Below are 17,062 nucleotides of genomic sequence, written 5' to 3'. Positions count from 1 at the left end.
AAGTGATTTGCTGGGCCTATGTGGCTATTTAGAGAGCATGGCAGCCTGGGTAATAAAATTTCCACCATTATGGCATACCATTTTCAAACGTAGGCAACCCAGAGTACAACAAATGGCAGACCTTGAGATGTTTGGTCTAGCCATTTTAACAGAAATGATGGGCCCATGTAGCAATTTCTACTTTTATTTTTGTCTTTTTGATCACATAAATTGCATTTTCACTAGAAATGGCATAATCCTGGTATTAGTTAGTGCACTAAAACCTCTGTATTTTGATTTAACACTGTCTTCTGAATATAACAATACCTACATGTACAATGTTTCCAGGTTTTTAGCATATCACAGGAATAGTACAGTACCCCCACATACACTTTGATCTGAAGGCAGAGAGAGGCAGATAGATCTTTGACTCAGATACTGTAGCATTAACCCTGTGATTAGTTTTTTGCTTTTTTTTTTTAGAAGGCACATTTCAAGTACTACAAATTTAATATTTTGAGTTGTTTGGTGTAGCCACTTTAGAATGGCTAGCATAAACAGGGACAGGCCAAGGTCAGGGGAATCCAGAAATCAGAGTAGTCGGTAAAACAAGCCAATGGGTCGGTACAGGTAGCTAACGAAGCGTAGTCAGGACAAGTCGAGGTCAGGGAATCCAAGGAAATCAAGCAAACAAACTGCCCAAGTACCATACAGAGTGATTTAGTAGTTCAGCTCTGTATGGTAGACTTTGAAACAGTCTGTTATGCAGAGGGCGGGTAGGGATGGACAGGAGGGGCAATAATAACTGGAGTCCTTTCGGACTCCTCTTTTCCAGCAAACACGACATTTTCGTTGGGGTGACCTTTTACAGGGTGTGGGGGGGATTCGGGAAGGGAAATGTTTGCTGGTAAGTCGTTGGACATCTTCTGATTCCAAAGAAGGGTTAGGATTTGGGGTCTGGGCAAATATTATTTGAGACAAAATTTGGACCATAAACTCTAGAAATGGGCATGGTCTACCTATGGCTTCCTTTTTATAAAGCACATAGGCATTGAAAATTGCAATCTGGGTTATGTAAATTGCAATTTTCTTGTACCAGGTCCTACTCTTCCGGGTTCACCAGATAGGGCTGTATGCACTGATCAGCCAAGTCTACTCCCCCCATAAACTTGCTGTAGTCTACAATGCACTTCGGCTTCTCCAGCTGCTCAGTTCCACCTCTCACAGACACTGGCACTGAAGTTTCGTCGTGCATTGTAGACAACATGTACACATCTTTCCTAATCAGAGCATCCTGGTGGGTCAAGATGGCTATCCTTCCCCTGATAAATACGAAACGCCCATGTATATCCAGATTTTGATTCACACAATTTATAACATTTTACACCGTATCGGGACCGTTTAGAAGGGATATATTGTTTAAAAAGTAATCTACCCTTAAATTTCATTAAGGACTTATCTATACAAATATTTTCTTCAGGGACATAATTTTGGGAGAATTTGTCTGACAGGAGTTCAATTAGGGGACGAATTTTGTACAGCCTGTCAAACAATGGGTCGTTTCTTGGGGGGCACAGTGTGTTGTCGTTGAAGAGGAGGAAACGCAGCAGCTGCTCATAGCGATCCCTCTTCATAACCCCAGGGAAAAGAGGGGTCACCAGCATGGGGTGCTTGTACCAGTAGGACCTGATACTCGGCTTTTTGACAATGCCCATAACTAGAGTTACTGCCCAAAATTTTTTTTTGGACCCTAAAAAAAAAAAATGAATAATAGTACAAATGTACTAAAATCCCTAAACAGGCTGATTACAGTGTTAAATGCTGTGACCAGCACTGGAAGGGTTAAAAATTTTTTTATTTTTTTTTCCAAATTTTCAGGACACAGGACTCTCCAGCAACGATCTCTCTGCCTCTCTCTCTCAGATCGAAGTGAGGTGAGGAGAGGGGCAGAGACAATGTGTCAGCCAGTGATTTAAAATCATTGGCTGACACATTGTAACAGTGATCGCAGTGACTGGCTGTCACTGCGATCACAAACTGCAGATCACCACGGATTGGCCACAGGGGACCTGCCTGGGTTGACAGGCAGGTCCCCCAACCGTGATCTGCAGTTTGGGAGGGATCGGAGACATGTGGGTGGGCTAAAACGCGGCGGCGTGCTATGCCCATAAAGCCCATAAACGCCGGGACGGCATAGCACGCCGTAACAGCGTGAACGGGGTAAAGGATCACTATAGGGTCAGGAACACAAACATGTATTCCTGATCCTATAGTGTTTAACCCACCATTTAGGTGGTTTGTCCCCCTTTAGTCCCCCTATAAAAGTTTAAAACTCACCTTTTTAACCAGCGCCGCGCAGGTCCGCCGGCGCTGGCTCAGCCCCCTTTGTGACATCATCAAAATGACCGATTTTTAGCTAATCCAATGCTTTCCCATGGGATTGGCTAAAATCGGAATGGGGCGGGGCCAAATTATGTTTTGGCCAATCAGGACCACTTCATAGAGATACATTGAATCAATGCATCTCTATGAGGAAAATTTAGCGTCCCTATGCAGAGCGTGGGAACGCTGAACGTCAGGGCTGCCTACTGTGCTTTTCTCTGAAAAGGCAGTGTTTACATGAAAATTGCCTGAAGGGAATGATTATACTCACCAGAACAACTACATTAAGCTGTAGTTGTTCTGGTGACTATAGTGTCCCTTTAATGAAAAAAGAAGTAGGTCACTGCCAGCTAGGAGTGTTTCTTTAACAGGAACGCATACATAATAAATAATATAATAAACATGCAACGTGTTTTTTTTGTCCAGGTGCTGTGATTGGCTGACAAAGTTCAGCCACTTCCTTATTGCCGTCAAAGTGAGCACAGCAGCATCATGGGAGAGTGCCTACGGACATGACAATTTAGTTGTCTTTTATTTGTATTTCTTTATTGGACGATGTATTGATTTATTTGTTTATTTTACTTTTATTTTAAATAGTTTTAATTTATTTACTGCATAAGATGCTTTAGGAAAGTGGGCGATGTGGCAGGGGCCAATTCCAAAATAGACTTTATTTTTAATACTTTAATGCCAGAGATACAAACAATACAACAAGCAACAGAGTGGTTAACAGAAAAACATGTTATTTTGCAAGGCAGCTGAGTGGACATTCCTTTGTGTCTCATAAAGTGAAACTATGGCTCGTTAAGTTATTTTAATAAATTACTCAAAGGAAAATAAAATCACCATTCTTCACAATTAAACCATTTTTTGTTTGGACCTTGGCATTGCGCATACAATTCGACTTTTGCAACTTCACTCCTTCCTCAAGTGCTGCCAAAGCTGAAATTATTAGTCTATGCTTCCCCCCTCCCCCTTTGGCGATGGTACAGCAGACGTTTGAGAGAAGAAGAAAAAATTACATTTCCTGTCTTTAAGAGGGACCTCATGTTAGGAATTCTACAGAAGGAACAAAGAAGGAACATTTCAGACCGGGGCAGGAGACAGAGAGAAAAGACCTAGGAATTGTGAATTGGATCCATTTCACATTTTATGCCGAATTCCATATTCTCTTCCTTAAAAAAATGTTTTTTAGAGGGATTTTCCTGTTGCTACTGTGGGTGAGCCAAGTCCCCATCAGTCAGACTGAGGAGCAAGACACAGAGAAGAAAGTTGGAGAAGTTAAATCTGGAACAGAACTCCATTTTGAACATGAAAAAGAAGACGAGGACTTTAAAAAGGTGAGAAGTTTCTGAGATTTATATTTTTCAACTTTTTTTTCTTTTGTTAATTTAATTTGGTTTCCTTTTTTCCATACTGCAAAAGAAATGTATCGAACAGAATATTCTAATGCACTTACAGGTCAATAAACTGACCAATTTAATATGTCTTGAATATATGGCATTGAGAAGAAGAGAAATCACGTTAAAGGTCAACAAGTGGGCGCAACTTTATGATGATGGGCAAAATCTTTATAAGAACAGACATCAACCAACCAGTTGTAATGTGTGTGCTGAAATAGTTTATTGGTATCCTTTCTAAAAGACATCCTCCAGTTCCTTAATGATATATAATGATTAGTGATGTCCCGAACAGTTCGCCAGGAACCGTTCGCCCGCGAACATAGCGTGTTCGCGGTCGCGAACACGTGCGATGTTCGGTCCGCCCCCTATTTGTCATCATTGAGTAAACTTTGACCCTGTACCTCACAGTCAGCAGACACATTCCAGCCAATCAGCAGCAGACCCTCCCTCCCAGACCCTCCCACCTCCATGACGAATAGGGGGCGGACCGAACATCGTGCGTGTTCGCGACTGCGAACACGCTATGTTCGCCGGCGAACGGTTCCTGGCGAACTGTTCGGGACATCACTAATAATGATACCTTTAATTTACATTGATTTCACCATGTAACAGCAAACAGTACCTTCCAGAGTAATGCACCAGTGGGGTATTTTTGTCATTTGCACTGCTGTACCATTATTATTTTGAGATGCTTTTAAAGTATCATTCCCGTGTATAGTTTAGAAATATATATTTTTAATGTATTAGTCAAATAACAGGGACACTGTATTAACCTTAAATCCCTCTACTTTGCAAGTTTTCCAAGACATCTGATCTGCATCCTCTGAATATCAGTCAAATCAGGAACTGGCTGTGATCTCTTAACCAATCCCTGGCCTTCTGTAATTCATAAAAGAGAATCCGATAGCATGTGTTTGCATGACATTCTGCGCATGCGGCATGCATCGTCAGCAAATTTTATTAGAAGGCAATAATCAACAGTTAAAAGACACTAATATGGTGAGGGACAGAAGGGTAGTGGAAGGGTAGTAGGATAAAGTAGGTGTCAAGAACGGGATTATGTCATGGAGAAATATAAAAACATAAAAAGTGTTATATATAAATATACATAAATATGGTCTGAAACGAAAGTACAGAATATATCTTGAAAATCAATATATACAGATTAATCACTAATCACTAACGTGAATAACAGTTATTATTCAATATGTGTTTTCTTCAGATCTTCTTGGGTCCACGTCTACCTCCCAAAACAGTTTCTACCCAAATCCACAACATCACTATTGTCTCGGTAATAAAAAACGTAGAAGAGGTTGAGGAGGAGGAAGAGGACGAGGACGCAGTCGATGAGGAGGAGGGTAGCAAAGAAAGGGAGGTTAAGAAAGACAACGAGAAGAATATTATTAAAGATCCTGTCCCAACAACAGCACCCGCAACTACACCGCCACCTCTGGATGACAACATTTCTTATGTCTGTAAGTGCTAATATGTTTCAAGGATCGAAAATGTCTTAACTCTGTCTCCTTCTGAGGGTCTTTGCATATTTTGCAGAGACCCCTGATGGTGACACTGTGCACTTGGGATACGGTGGCATGGCAGATGTGAGTTATACTTACGTGATGCTGTACCCTACAAGCGCTGCCAACTTTAATCTTTAGCTCCTGACACTTCATCTGAATGGAGCCCACATCAGTGCTGTATTCTTGCGCATGCACAAGAGCACAACACTGATGTCTATGGAGGAACACCACGAGACTGCAGGTTCCGCAAGCCAATGCCTGGTTGTCACAGCCGTCGCTAGCAATGGCTACGATAAATGACCAAACTTCGCCTTTTCTCAAGTTTCGGCATTATGTATTTACCATAAGAAAAAGCTGTCCCTTATGTCTTATGATCTATTTCGACTGCGTTAACATTTTAAATAGATTCCAGTCTTTACAAACATTTCTATCTTTTTGGTGACATTGCTGCTATAAATACAGCTGTTCACAAAACACTATGACGTTTATTTACCAAACACCGAATTACAGTGAATTTAAATTAAAATGTAAACTTCTTGATAAAAACGCTGATCGTGAAAATTTCTCCAACGACAGTCACAACACAACTATTTTAGACTGAATTTTGCCATTCACATTTTATTCAGTAAAGTCATTAAACCACTTTGGCAAAGATGCAAATCGTCAATGGTATTTGTCAAATTTAGGAGAAAACAGAGTTAAAATAGCTTTAGTGAAGATTGTTTTGTTTTTTTATTGTTTATATATTTTTTCATGGGTAGCAAAAAAATTACCCAAATCTTCTCGCACTATAACTAATATGGCTGCCTGTGCATCTTGGGAGTCTTAATCTAATAACAGGGAGCTGATTCCCCATCTCCTCCCCCACTTCATGTTTTAACTGCTAAACAGCTCAATTTCTCTCAACGGAAAAAAAGAAGAAAATGAGGCCATTTTGGCTCCCAGAACGCACCACAAACCACAAAAGCTGGCGTGTAGACTCTGGAGTATTTTTTATGACAGAAACAAGAGCAGACGAGACACAGTTCTCAGTATATTTTCCATTTCACAGCATCTATTTTTTTCTCATGTTAGACGGAAAAAGGCAAAGTTCTGAGTTTTCAGCATTTTCTTTGGAATACTAGGTTTTACTATATAACTACTCAACCCCCTCTTCTTCCCCTCACTGTGAATACAAATAAGAAAATGCAAGAACAGAAAATATGACTCCTAAGAGATATTTGTGGAGATATTTTTTTTACCACATGCCGGCATTAGGCATTCCTGCAGTTTAACCCTTAATATTTCAAGGAGGAACAGAATTAATTTGTATTCAATATTCTGCAGACGTTTCGAGGACGTTAAAAAACCCAGGACATAAAAGAACAAATTGTGGGCTATTCAAGTTATTTTAAAATTCATGAACATGTTTAATCTATACGTTTTTTTCTAGATGAATGTCTAGATCTGTCGCCTTTGTCTGTTAGTAAATTCTTGGCCAAAGAGGCTATGCTGACAAAATTAACTGTATGCCAAGAATTGGCTGGCCGCATAATGATGGCGAGTCCTATTAGGTACAGCGTTCCTTTTATTTTTTTACACAAAAACTTGCAGGGTTATGGACTAAAGTGAGAATTGTTGGCAATTCAGAGTGAACTTTAACCCCTTAACGCCGTTACGGCGTTCTATGCCGTCGCGGCTTTAAAGGGCTTTAAAGCCGTTGCGGCGGCATAGAACGCCGTAACGGCTGAAGCCCCCAGGAGGTACTGTGTACTCACCTCCGCCGCGATCCTCTTCTGGGGGGCTGCCTGAGAGCCCAGGCAGCCCCCCTCCGGCAAATGAGGCCCCCGGGGGCCATGTGATCGCTCTCAAAGAGCGATCACATGGCCCCCTATAGCTGGCTATGGATCTGCCAGCAGGGGGACTGTCTAAAATATTAGACAGTCCCCCTGCTGGTAGGAAAGTATAAAAAAATAAATAAATACACATGTTAAAATAAAATACAAGTATTTATATATATATAATATATGTATATATATTATATATATAATATATATACATATTATATATATGTAACGTCATACAAAGTGTATTTTAATATTAATATTAATATATATATTAGTATTAAAATACACTTAGAATGACGTTATATATATAATATGTATATATTATATATATAATAGATCTACATATATATATTATATATATATATATATATACGTATAATTAAAATAATAAATAAATAAGATAAATAATTAAATAAATAAAATATTGAAACAAAATTTAAAATAAATTATATATTCATATGTAATTTCATTCTAACTGTATTTTGTTATTAATATATATATATATTGGAAACAGAATACACTTAGAATGACGTTCTATATATATATATCTATATATAAAATACAAATAACCGCAAAAATATATATATAGATAAATACATATAATTACATAAAAGATTACATTAGTATACACGTAGAATTTAAATACCTATAAATGCATATATATTAAAATTCTACGTGTATATTTAAGTAATTTTTTAACATAATTATGTCATTTGATTAATTAAAATTTGATTGACATGCCTGACAACACAGGGAGAAAGTGCAGAGAATTTAATTCGCAAGCACTATATTTGACCCTGTAACTCTCCAAGACACCATAAAACCTGTATATAGGGGGTACTGTTTTACTCGGGAGACTTCGCTGAACTCAAATATTAGTGTTTAAAACTGGTAAATTGTATTACAACGATGATATTTTAAGTAAAAGTGACGTTTTTTGCATTTTTTACAAACAAACGGCACTTTTATGGACTATATTATTGTTGTAATATGTTTTACTGTTTTAAAACACTGATATTTGTGTTTAGTGAAATCTCCCGAGAATAACAGTACCCCGCATGTACAGGTTTTATGGTGTTTTGGAAAGTTAGAGAGTCACATATAAGGCTTGCATTTCATTTTTTTGACATTGAAATTTGCCAGATTAGTTATGTTGCCTTTGAGACCGTATGGTAGCCCAGGAATAAGAATTACCCCCATGATGGCATACCATTTGCAAAAGTAGACAACCCAAGGTATTGCAAATGGGGTATGTCCAGTCATTTTTAGTAGCCACTTAGTCACAAACACTGGCCAAATATTAGTTTTTTGCTTTTTTCACACAAAAACAAATATGAACGCTAACTTTGGCCAGTGTTTGTGACTAAGTGGCTACTAAAAAAGACTAAACATACCACACGTTCAATACCTTGGGTTGTCTACTTTTTCAAATGGTATGCCATTATGGGGGTAATTCTCATTCCTGGGCTACCACACCGTCTCAAAGGTAACATTACTAATCTGGCAAATTTCAATTTGAAAATGGAACGTTCTATATTTGACCCTGTAACTTTCCAAAACACCATAAAACCTGTTAATGGGGGGTACTGTTGTACCCGTGAGACATCGCTGATTACAAATATGTGCATTTTGTTGCAGTAAAACCTAACAGTATTATGACATTTACAGCTAAAATGTGAGGCTGAACTACAAATTAAAAAAAAAAAATCAAATTTCTCACAGTTTTTTTTAATTTTATTCATAATAAATTGTTTCATATATAAATATTTTTTTTTTTTTTTTTTTTTAATTCTTTATTTTTCCGTGCAGAGAAAATACAATACGGTCCACAATGCCACGACAGCAGAGCCAACCAAGATATACATGCAGTTGTACAGTGTCATGTCACATAAAAGAAATGCACATTTTCCCTTATTTTTTAAACTCGCTATTACATTTTAGTTACATAACTACCCTGCACATTGCTTGTGATCAGCTTATTTACCAGAGGAACTGGAAGCAGGGGGGGGGGGGGTTATTCAGGCTAACGTTTCAGGGCGTTTCATTATAGGTTTGCTTTAGATCTAGGTTACATTAGGCAAGTGAATAAATTGTAGTCATGCAGACCTATGCTTATATGGAACAATAGCTTAACTTAAGGTGAGTATTCAAATAGGGGGATATACCACCAGGCAGGTTGTGGCTTGCTAATTGTGGTCTACGCTAGGGCCTCAATACACTATCTGCAGCCTCAGCTATAGTACCAGTGGTGGACATGTCCGTTTGGTTACACCCATAGCCAGAGTCCCTGTCGTTACGGCTATCAGCAACTGTCCCAGTAGCTTCTGCTGTAGTTGCTGTCTGTCGTAAGGAGCTGGGGTACCTGTCAGCTTCGGCGTCAGAGAGGATGGTAAGCAGTGTCCTTTTTCCCGGTATTTAATGAGTCCTCATAGAACACCTCTGTGTCCTTTATGTTCTTGGGACCCCCTGCAGGTCAGAGTGTCTGCGGATCTCTGTGGAATTTCCTTCCCTGCTGGTACGAGTGTGATGTATTGCAGGTCGCAGTGATCAAGTGTGGGCCCCGCTGTTCTGGGGTAATCGATTGGGCACTGCCTCCGTGTAGCCTTATAAGGGAGCTCTGTTGAGGCGTGCTCGGTTTAGATAGGTGGGTCTGCTTGTGATGTGGGTAGTCGGCAGAACCGCAGGTCTCCGCTGCTGCCCCGACGTGCATATATGTACCCTGGGTGGTCGTGTGCCGTTGGTGTTCACTCAGCGCGCCCTCGTCTTCTGTCGGCAGATGCATCTCTGTCGGCCATTTTTCAGGGCCGCGTGGTGGCTGTCAGCGCTGAGTCACCCAAAAAGCTCTACCAGGATGTTGCCTGCCCGGTGGGGGCTGGGATAACCCCCACCGGCCCAGAGGGGGGTGAGCGTGGCCGGGGACCCCGCAGATGGTGCTGTTTCCAGTCGATACCGGGATGGCGATCGAGGCAGCGGCCGTCCGCCCCAATCCCCTCCCGGGTAGGCCCCAGCCCCGGAGCATCTCACCAGGACCCGGTCCACCCGTTTTCAGGTGTTCCAGCTGCACCGGGACACTCCAGGACCAGGTATCTCACACTCCCAGGGGGTTCCATGCTGATTTTGGTGGGCTTTTGCCCATTAGTAGACGAGTTCCCCTGGAGCTAATGTGACTAGCAGCCTGCTGGCATGGCCGCCCGGCCCCGCCCCCCCATATATAAATATTTTATATGAAATGAAAGCCCTGTTTCTCCTGAACAAAATGATATATAATAAGTGTGGGTGCATTTAATATGAAAGAGGTGAATTACGGTTGAACAGACATATAGCGCAAATTCCAGTTTTTGTTTACGTTTTGTTTTGATGAGAACGTGCACTATTGACTCCGTCCTGAAGGGGTTAAATTTAAAGGGACACTATAGTCACCAGAACAATTACAGCTTACTGTATTTGTTCTAGTGAGTATAGTCAGTCCCTGCAGATTTTTTGCAAGAAACACTGTCTTTTCAGAGAAAAGGCAGGGTTTACATTACAGCCTAGGAACACCTACAGTGGCCACTCTCTGCATGGAGATATTGAACTATTCTCATAGAGATGCATTGATTCAATGCATCTCTATGAGGAGATAATGATTGGCCAGGGCGGCACTTGGCTCCTTCCACCAGTCCTCCTCCTTGGCTGAGATCATCAGATGACAATCTCAGTCAATCCGCGTGCTTTCCTATGAAAAAACATTGTTATTGGCCGTGATCATCACCATTAGACATGTGCAATTCGTTTCGTTCTGAATGTACATTCGGAACATTTTCAATTGGTTGTGGTGGCAGTCCAGACACTGGAAGCCCTATAAATGTTTAAGTGGGGCTTCCACTTACAACCACTTACACATCTATAGGGCTCCCAGTGCCCGGACTGCCACCACAACCACTTACACATCTATAGGACTCCCAGTGCCCAGACTGCCACCACAACCACTTACTTAGACATGTGCAATTTGTTTCATACAATTCGGACATTCGGATGCTTACGAATGTCCGAAGTTCCGAATTGACGAAATTCGGTAGTTTGGAAGTGCCAAACCGAACCAAATGCCATTGGTTCAAATTGCCGAAGCAGACAATTTTTTTTACTTACCCAAATTTCTAAACCGAACCAAATTTTTTGCCCATGCACATTCCTAATCACCATTTCTGATGATGTCAACAAAGGAGACAGATGAGAAGCAGGGGCCATTTCTACCAGCAGAGTGGAATAAAAGTAAAATGTTACTATGTTTAGAAGAGTTAGGGATGCAGGGGGGCTATTTAGTGTTTTTAACACCATAGGGTCAGGAATTCTCCAAGTCAGATATGCTTCCAGTTTGGCTATTTTGGTCTAAAATTTGAAATCCCCTCTGAATTCTCACTTTAGTGAATAACCCTGTGAGACTGTGTTGTATTAATCCTATAGAAAGCAATTTTATGTTCTCCCTGGAGAGGAGGAATATAAGAAAAAGGGACAGATGTCACTCTATTTAGACACCATTGCATCTCAGTGAAGTGGTCTGTTGCCCGTTCCTCTGGCGTTTCATGGATATGGCAAAGTTTATATTGCGTTGCTAAAATCACCTCTTGTGGCTGTTACACTGACAGCAGGGGTGGGGAACCTTCGGCCCTCCAGATGTTTTGGACTACATGTCCCATACTGCTCTTAGAGCCATAGTGCTGGCAAAGCATCTAGGGAGATGTAGTCCACAACATCTGGAGGTCCAAAGGTTCCCCACCCCTGCACTAGAGGGTGTTTCCGCAGTGAGAACCAAGTCCAACTTGGTTCTTGACATTCAACGTCCTTACGTATTGCATGAGGACGTTGAACATCCTATAATGCTTCTCTTAGAGAAGCATTGGATTCAGTGCACATCTATGAAAAGTAATTGATTGGCAGAGATGTCAGCATGCTTGCTGATGAAAAAAGAGGTGGATCGGGAGGGTGGAAGGACTGTGTCTTGGTCCTGGAACAAAAGGTAAGTAAAAGGTTGTGCTACTTATTTGTAAATATATATATGGGATATAGAGGTGGCATAAATATTGAGGACAATATTTTTTGCTGAAACTAACAGTGGTCAGGCCTGCTACTTGCTGTACAAATCTCATAAATTATAACACGTTCAAATAGCTCCCTTTAAAAGCCATGAGACGACCAGGACTGGCTGATTGGATTCAAGGCACACTTATTGCATTAGCTGCACATCGGTGTCAGAATGGAGTGACATCTGTCTGATTGGAGCTAAGGATTCGCAGGTTGGAGGGTTGTGGGGCTCTAAGCTACGAATTGATTGACAGGTGGTCGAGGTAATATATTTTTAACCTGCTTTAACTCAAAATCCATACATTTCTTAGCATTTCTGCTAGCAAAGGTATAGAAGAAATATGCTGTGTATTTAAATTCTGAATTGCGTGTACTATAGCAGGTACACTTTAAGGGACACAGATCCTGGTAATTTGAATTTCGGCGAAGACTTATGAATTGCTAAATATAATTTAATATTTTCAGTGTCTCGAATAGCAGCGTTAGAATCTGCTATCCACCGCCTCAATGTCCAATTTTATGGAATGGATGTGAAAATGAACCAGATGTCGCAAAGTCTTTCAAAGATACGAACTAAACTCTCTGAAGCAGAAGACACCATAACTACTGTATCTGAGCTGAATTCAAAGAATCAAAGACAGATTGGACATATTGAAGGTACCATTGCCAAAACAGAAACATGTGTCAGATTCTTGTTTTCCAAGTTACTTTCATGTCTTAATTAAAATTTACCAGGATACATATTTCTTCTGATGACAAAGATTCTAATCAGCAGACACTTCAAAGTAATGTAGCACCCTTATAACATACACAGCTATTTCAATTACCCACAATTCTCTCACACGCCAGCATATAATTTGCATAGAAAAGGTTCAGATAAATGTATTAACAGGATTATTCCGTGAATTGTTAAGAACGCAAAGTGACGCTCTAATTTTAGGCCATTTAACTGCTTTGGCACGGTCTAAAATGTGTAATTCACTTTAAATTCATGCTTAGGTGAATAACGCCACACGTGCTTTTGATTTTTAAAATATGGCCCCGGATCTCTGCAAGTAGTGTAGCATTTTGGGGCAGAGTTGTAGGATGTAACGCTGGTATATCTTTTTTTTCCGTTTGTATGCTATGTAGTACATTGAAATTCTGAGCATTTCAAAGTGCAAAGACACATTTTGAATGAGAGATTCAATATAAAAGGAAAATAGAAACAAAATATAAGGAACAATCTCTTACTGGAATAAAGAAGAAAGTGGTTTGGGTCTTCGGGAGCATTGCGTTTATTGTTTGTATTACACAAAGAAAGCAGGCACCTCGCCTCATGTAGAAAAACTGATAAAGAACAATTTCTGTGAACCTTTTAAATAGACACTACAGCCACTCTAATTGCTTCATCTCATTGAAGTGGTTATAGTGTTTGGAGTTCGCTGGCACCATCCTTCCATTCAGCGTTAAACAATTTGTAATAGCTTAATGCTTAACGAACGTACTCAGAAGCCCATCCCCTTTAAACTGCTTGTGCTAATGAGGAAGCACTAATCTGAGCAGGAATGAATGGCTGTGATTGGTTGAGGGTGTCCGCTGACTGCTTTCAGTCTATCACAGTGACCATTGCTGGCATAAATTATAAGTCTTAGCGATACCTCCAGTAAGCTCCAAGCTGTAGGCGGCCAGGGACCCTTATTTAGTGTTAAACTACTCAAAAAGGTTTTAGCAATGAATGGGGGGACGATATCATGGGACTCCAGGTACTATAACCAGTTCAGTGAGATTACATTTTTATAGTTCATATAGTGTCAGTTTTAATATGAATGTAGAATATTATTTCTATATTCGACCTCTTTATATCTTGCCACTGAACAGCATGCTTATTAGACTTGTGCATTTGGTTTCAAACAATTTGCGATTCATCTAAATTTTGGCCGATCAGTGATTCGGCCAAACTACTCCACTCCAAATTCCTATATGGACGAATTACCAAACAAATTAAATGGTCAATGGACGAGTTGTTTAGTTTGTTTTGGGATTCTGAGTTCCATCTATGGTTCCTAGGAAAAGGGAGGGAGATGGAGAAGAAGCTGATTTTTTTTTTATTATTTAAGTACACTAGTCCTGAAATATCGGTTCATATGAATCGTCTTCAGTTTATATGAATAGTTTTTCCCAAAACGATTGCATGAGCAAAATTCTTCCAAACCAAAATACCACATGGAGGAGGATGTACTATGTATGTGAACATTGAGAAGAAGATTAATATGATAACATGCTTTGTCACATTCACCATTTCTAGTATTCACAATGTCCATCCTCAGGTATCTGTATTTAATGGACACTCTAAACAACTATAGTACAAGACAACATTCCACAGAGTAGCATGTAAAAAATGCTGTCCAACTGACCCACTATTCTTTTTTATGATCAATTCAGATAAACCAAATTTTTTGGCCATGCACAAGTCTAACCTTTAAATCTCTTACCATGTGCATCGCATCTCATACCTTAGAGTTTCTTCTTATTCTGTTACCTACATCATTGTCACAGGAATGTTTAATACAAATGTTTGCTCTATGTAGTTGCTTTTCACTTTCTCACTCATTCTTTCTTTCTACCTCCTTTCTTCCATAACTGACCATCCTCATCCTATTTTACAAAAATACCATTTGGTAGCACTCCAACAGGCTTGCTTAAGGATTCTAGAGCTTTGCGTTCATGACTAGTCTACAACTAAACTTTACTCACCCTGGTGAACATTGGATGTTGTAACCAAACTTACGCTGGCCTTTTATGGCCTACTTTAATTGTGTCCATTATTAGTATATGTCCAACTCCTGTTTATATGTCCCAAATCATGTTGTATGCATCCTGTCTTTTGAAATTCCAATGTCTAGTTTAGGGTGTGACCTCTTCCCTTCTGAGTACATTTCTCCATTTGACTGTATGAATAGAGATTAGCATGAACATTTTATTATGGGATTTAAATACCTTTTATTGAAACAGTTCACTTAACCTCACCTTCTCTAATGGGCCAAAAAAAGAGGGGTGTTGGGTAATGATATATAGTCAGTGCACATACATTATTTGGAATGAAAGGACCAGAACTTCAGTTTAAGAAATAAACATTTTATTTTTACTTTATGAAAATGACTGCTATATTATTATTTACTGAGCATACGTAAAGAATTTGCATACTAAAATATTGACATTTCTCATAACTTCTAGGTTGTTTGAAAGGCAAACGTCTCTTTAGAAGGTGCTACCTAATATTCCAACATTTTGAGAATTATGCTACAGCTCAACAAAATTGTCACACTCGTGGTGGGAACCTTGCAATGCCTACAGACCAGCAAGAATTTGCCGCTTTAGCTCAGTACATTCACAATTCCTTCTTCCCCTTCAATTGGCCTATATGGATTGGAATTAATGATCTACGAGCTGAAGGAATGTACCTATATGAGAATGGACACAGAGTTTCTTTCTTCAACTGGTATAAAGATCACATGGTGACACAACCAAATGGTGGAATACAAGAGAACTGTGTCTCTGTCTCATCTGACGATGGAAAGTGGTGGGATAATGACTGCTCTAGGAGGATGTACTATGTATGTGAATACTGAGAGGAAGATTAATATGATTAGATGCTTTGTCACATTCACCTTTTCTAGTATTCAAAATGTGCGGAGATAGTCTACTTCGTTCCATCCTCAGGTATCTGTAATTAATGGACACTCTAAAAAACTATAGTACAAGACAACATTCCACAGAGTAGCATGTAAAAAATCATGTGCATTGGAACGATAAAGTGCACATATATAATACCCCCCCTCCAAAGGAAGTTGATAGACTCTTTGGCCTCGATTTAATATTGTTGGATAAGCTTTCCATATAAGTTAATATTTCGAAATAATCTTTTAAAATATCAATATATCAACAAATATCAGAATATTACAACATTGAAATGTTTTCAGAATATTAAATAATTCTACAAGTTTATCCAAAAATATTAAGTCATGTGAAAAGGGTATCAGCAATATTAAATTGAGGCCTTTGTCTTCAAAATGAGAAATGAGATACCAGGAAACTTACTGCTATACAAAACTCCTAAATCCCTGCTGTGCAAAGGAGTTTGGGAAACTATAGAGACTGGAAATAATCCATTCGCCAAAATTAGCTCAAAAGTTTTATCCAGATGGAAACAGCTAATAAGGACTTAAACAGAGCCTTGCACAATATTTTATTTTCATTAAAGATACACTACAGGCACCTTAGCTTAATCAACTTCAGTTTAATGAAGTAGTTTTGGTGTATAGATCATGCTCCTGCTGTCTCACTGCTCAATTCTCTGTCATTAAGGAGTTAAATAACTTTTGTTTCTGTTTATGTGGCCCTAGCCACAGCTCTCTTTTTATCAGATGTTAAATTGCTTCAGGTTTTATCTCCTCCCACTTAAAAATGAACTTTAATCAAGAAATTCTAGATTAAACAGACTGTACAATAAAGGAAGTTTAAATATTAGATGTGATTTTACAGGAAGTTTTTAGGAAGGCTGTGCAAGTCACATGCAGGGAGGTGTGGCTAGGGCTGTATAAACAAAGTGTATAAACTCCTAAATAGCCAAGAGTTTAACCCCTTAAGGACACATGATGGAAATATTCCATCATTATTCCCTTTTATTCCAGAACTTGTGTCCTTAAGGGGTTAACACTGAGACTGCAGATGCATGATCTATATACCAAAACTGCTTAATTAAGCTAATGTTGGTTTGGTGACTACAGTGTCCCTTTAAGTTATTTCAACAAGTCAAAGTACGTGTGCAAGCCAATTTCCAAATGACACAACTTCTCTATATTTCCCAGGAGTCCTTGAGCAGCAGGCGTTAATAGCAAACAACAGCACC

At 39.4% G+C, this 17,062-nt stretch overlaps 1 protein-coding gene across 1 annotated transcript; it reads left to right on the top strand.

Annotated features, from left to right (window-relative positions):
* Positions 1 to 3,426: 3,426 nt before the first annotated feature.
* Positions 3,427 to 16,787, top strand: CLEC11A (C-type lectin domain containing 11A). The gene is made up of 4 exons (XM_063436569.1): positions 3,427 to 3,701; positions 4,987 to 5,239; positions 12,637 to 12,828; positions 15,388 to 16,787. Exons 1-4 carry the CDS (start codon positions 3,546 to 3,548, stop codon positions 15,780 to 15,782), a joined length of 996 nt encoding a protein of 331 aa, XP_063292639.1. The 5' UTR covers positions 3,427 to 3,545; the 3' UTR covers positions 15,783 to 16,787.
* Positions 16,788 to 17,062: the final 275 nt, after the last annotated feature.

Source organism: Pelobates fuscus, chromosome 11 (genome assembly GCF_036172605.1).
Source record: "Pelobates fuscus isolate aPelFus1 chromosome 11, aPelFus1.pri, whole genome shotgun sequence".
NCBI classification, from domain to species: domain Eukaryota; kingdom Metazoa; phylum Chordata; class Amphibia; order Anura; family Pelobatidae; genus Pelobates; species Pelobates fuscus.
Note: the sequence above shows the minus strand (reverse complement) of the source record. Positions and strands in the feature narration are given on the sequence as shown.

Coding starts and splice junctions, on each gene's coding strand:
- CLEC11A (XM_063436569.1), top strand. CDS start 3,546: ATGTTTTTTAGAGGGATTTTCCTGTTGCTACTGTGGGTGAGCCAAGTC. Junction 3,702..4,986: donor AAGACGAGGACTTTAAAAAG/GTGAGAAGTTTC, acceptor TGTTTTCTTCAG/ATCTTCTTGGGTCCACGTCT. Junction 5,240..12,636: donor TGACAACATTTCTTATGTCT/GTAAGTGCTAAT, acceptor TAATATTTTCAG/TGTCTCGAATAGCAGCGTTA.